At 40.8% G+C, this 2,938-nt stretch overlaps 1 protein-coding gene across 1 annotated transcript; it reads right to left on the minus strand.

Annotated features, from left to right (window-relative positions):
• Positions 1-797: 797 nt before the first annotated feature.
• Positions 798-1,614, minus strand: LOC117591692 (bromodomain-containing protein 3-like). The gene is made up of 2 exons (XM_034285016.1): positions 965-1,614; positions 798-890 (listed from the first exon to the last, which is right to left on the minus strand). The coding sequence occupies exon 1, from the start codon at positions 1,591-1,593 to the stop codon at positions 970-972; it is 624 nt and encodes a 207-aa protein (XP_034140907.1). The 5' UTR covers positions 1,594-1,614; the 3' UTR covers positions 798-890; positions 965-969.
• Between the last annotated feature and the right edge of the window lie 1,324 nt (positions 1,615-2,938).

Consider the following 2,938-nt stretch of genomic DNA (forward strand, 5'->3'; position numbering starts at 1 on the left):
AGCTTATCTACATATGTATGTCTTTATGGTGGAGCTTATTGTTCATTTTCTCTTCAGGTGCCGTAGTTGTAAAGATTCAGGAACAGCTTGGCCCACTAGTGGCCTTTGCCACAGTCCGGAAGGCGTGCGTCGCCTGACAACCGGCTAAGCCTTTCGCCTTGACTTCTGCATTGATAACCGACTGGCAGAGCCCCTAGAGAAAACTCTGCACAAAGACTATGGGCGTCAGCATATTCGATGACATCTTCTGCAGCTTAGGTGTTCACCTTCCTTCTTTGGAGTCACACACATGTAGCGGCGAACTGGAAACTGGAACACAGCATAGAGGTGTGCCAGTGATTGTGATCTTTTGCCACTGATTGAGGGTGCCGCAGCTCTCCACTTCTACGAGTATACGGTCAGTGTCCAGCTCGGCAAACGATTCACAGCAGCTAACAGACTGCTTCAGGCCAAGGGTGTATCTCGTATGGACTGCACCCGAGGCACCCAAGCACCGAGAGATACAGACAGAAACAGCGATAAATTCGTGTTATTACCCAGATACCCGAATAAAGTAAAACTCCACTCTCTCCACTAATATTAGTTTTCTTAGCTCGTCCCACCAAGCTCGTAGTTAGTCAATGGCCGGAAATTTAGTAGCAATTGGCAGCATGTATAGCGATCCATTGAAGACACCTTGGGATTAAGCCCTGTGAACCTTTGAACCTCTCAATGCTCGAGACAACGATAAAAGAGATTTTTTTCTCGCAGTATTTATTTCGATCATTGCTTGAATTATTTTAATAATAATAATAATTACAAGCCAATCGTTATGGAATCTCTGCTGCTACTGACTACTCTGTCCTCCGAGATTCTTTATCTCTTCGAGCCACGTCTTCTTCGAAGTTATTCTAAGACAACCAAAGCAAACAAAATAAATTAATTGTAGTTGGGCTAAACGTGATACTTTATACAAATTACTTACTTTACTTAACTGGTGGCCTCGGTGGCCTCCTTTTCCGTCTCCCTGCCAGTTCCATCAGTTATGCTTGCCTCTGGGTCGTCCTCGTCCTCTCTTTGCTTTGGTGACAGCGCTGCGGGTGGCGGGCACTGTGGTCGAGCTTTGAGCTTGGCGGCGAGATCCTCCGAGTCAGAGTCCGAGTCCGTGTCTGTGTCCGAATCAAATTCCGAGTTAGAGCTCAAAGTGAGCTTGAGCCAAGCGAGCGGTTTGCCAGTTGGTCCCTGCATATTCCCCTGAATGTGCGTGTTGTGTGCTGGCACATTGGGCACCGGTTCGTCGGGTATTTGAGCGTAGAGCATTTCAAACACGTGGCGCAGCTCCTGGGCCATGCCAACATAATCGTTATCCGGATCAAAGTACTTGAAGCAGTTGGAGAATACTAAGCGCACATCCTCCGCAAACTCAAGCACGCTGCTGTAGTGCCCGTCCTCCAATTTGTACTTGATGCTGCCCAGGTCCATGGGCTTCTTGATTTTGTGGTGATAATCGGTCAGACCCAGCTTTTCCGCATTCAACGGCTTGTAGAAGGGCCATGCATAGTGGCAGTGCTTCTTGTCGAGCAGATCTTCGATGATTTTCTTACAGGCGTCCATTGCGAAGCTTCGTTTCACGTGTTGTTTGACAATTGTCAAAGTTTGAACCACCAGTCGAATCAAACGAACCGATCCGAACCTAACCGAACTTTATTGGCAAACAGTGGCAGCACTATATTTTTAACCCTATTAACCCCCCCATGTTAAGCATATGCGCGATGAAAATAACTTTTGCAGCAATCACATTTGAATGTTTTGTAGAATTAAGAGTAAGAGTAATTAAGAGTAATTAACCAACCTACCGACTACTTTCAAGTATCAACTAATTATTGAAAAATCAAATTAAAATAAAAACCTTAAACTTTTTTCTTGTAATGAATGGGCTTGCCATCATTGGGTTAATCATCACACGATAGTTTCGTTTCACTCATAGTGCGTGTAGCCAATGCAACTATGGTCCCAATGACCACTTTCCATTTTTTGGCGCTATGTATTAGAAAAAGAGTGATCATTAAAGATGCGTACCAGAAATTTGCATAGATGGCGCCACCTTCGCAAAATCAGCTGTGAAACCCATCGGTCATTATTGCACAGCATGTGCAGTGAAAAAGTACCAATTCAATTGATGTTTTAAATATCTCATAAATTGAAAAATATATAATATAAAAATATATATATAATAATTAATAGAGTGTCACCTAGTTCCACTTTGAAACCTATTGTGTGTCGTAGAACAATAAATGATTCTTAAAACGTATATATATTCATACTGCCACATTTTACCACAACTCTTACAATTTGCATTTATAGATCATAACCTCAATTGAGAAATTTCAATGTTTTTTTGCCGTTTGGAACACAATGAAAAAGAAAATTGTGAAGTAGGGTGCCATTTTGCATTGAATTTAAGCCACAGTATTAGTAATTAGTTATTTTGGAGGGCTAGAGTTTGATATCCAGTGTAACATTGTTTTATATTGGAAACTCCTATGGAGAATGCTTTGTGGGACAAAAAATTCGATTATCTTGGATTTTTAAGTTGTTTTAATTCGCACTACGACCTTTTTTATAGAATCTTGCACTGCTAAACATATTCCAATAGTTTTTTGCTTCTAACATTTTGGTAAAAAAAAAATAAAAACATTTTCTCAAAAAACATGCCCTTGCTATTCTTAACTAATATCAAAATTGATTTAGTTTTATAGAATAAAGCAAGCGCTCAATAATTAAATCCTGTTGTTTTCACCCGTAACCCTGGTATCACGTTACTAAACTAAGTGTGCCTGTGACGTTCATTACATACACAACCACGCAACTGAAAGACTTGACGCTACCTTGCTTTTAAGCAAAACTACAATACTAAAACTAGTAAAAAACACTATATAATTATGAATTCATATGCAAT

The sequence above is a fragment of the Drosophila guanche genome, unplaced genomic scaffold, assembly GCF_900245975.1.
Source record: "Drosophila guanche unplaced genomic scaffold, DGUA_6, whole genome shotgun sequence".
NCBI classification, from domain to species: Eukaryota; Metazoa; Arthropoda; class Insecta; order Diptera; family Drosophilidae; genus Drosophila; species Drosophila guanche.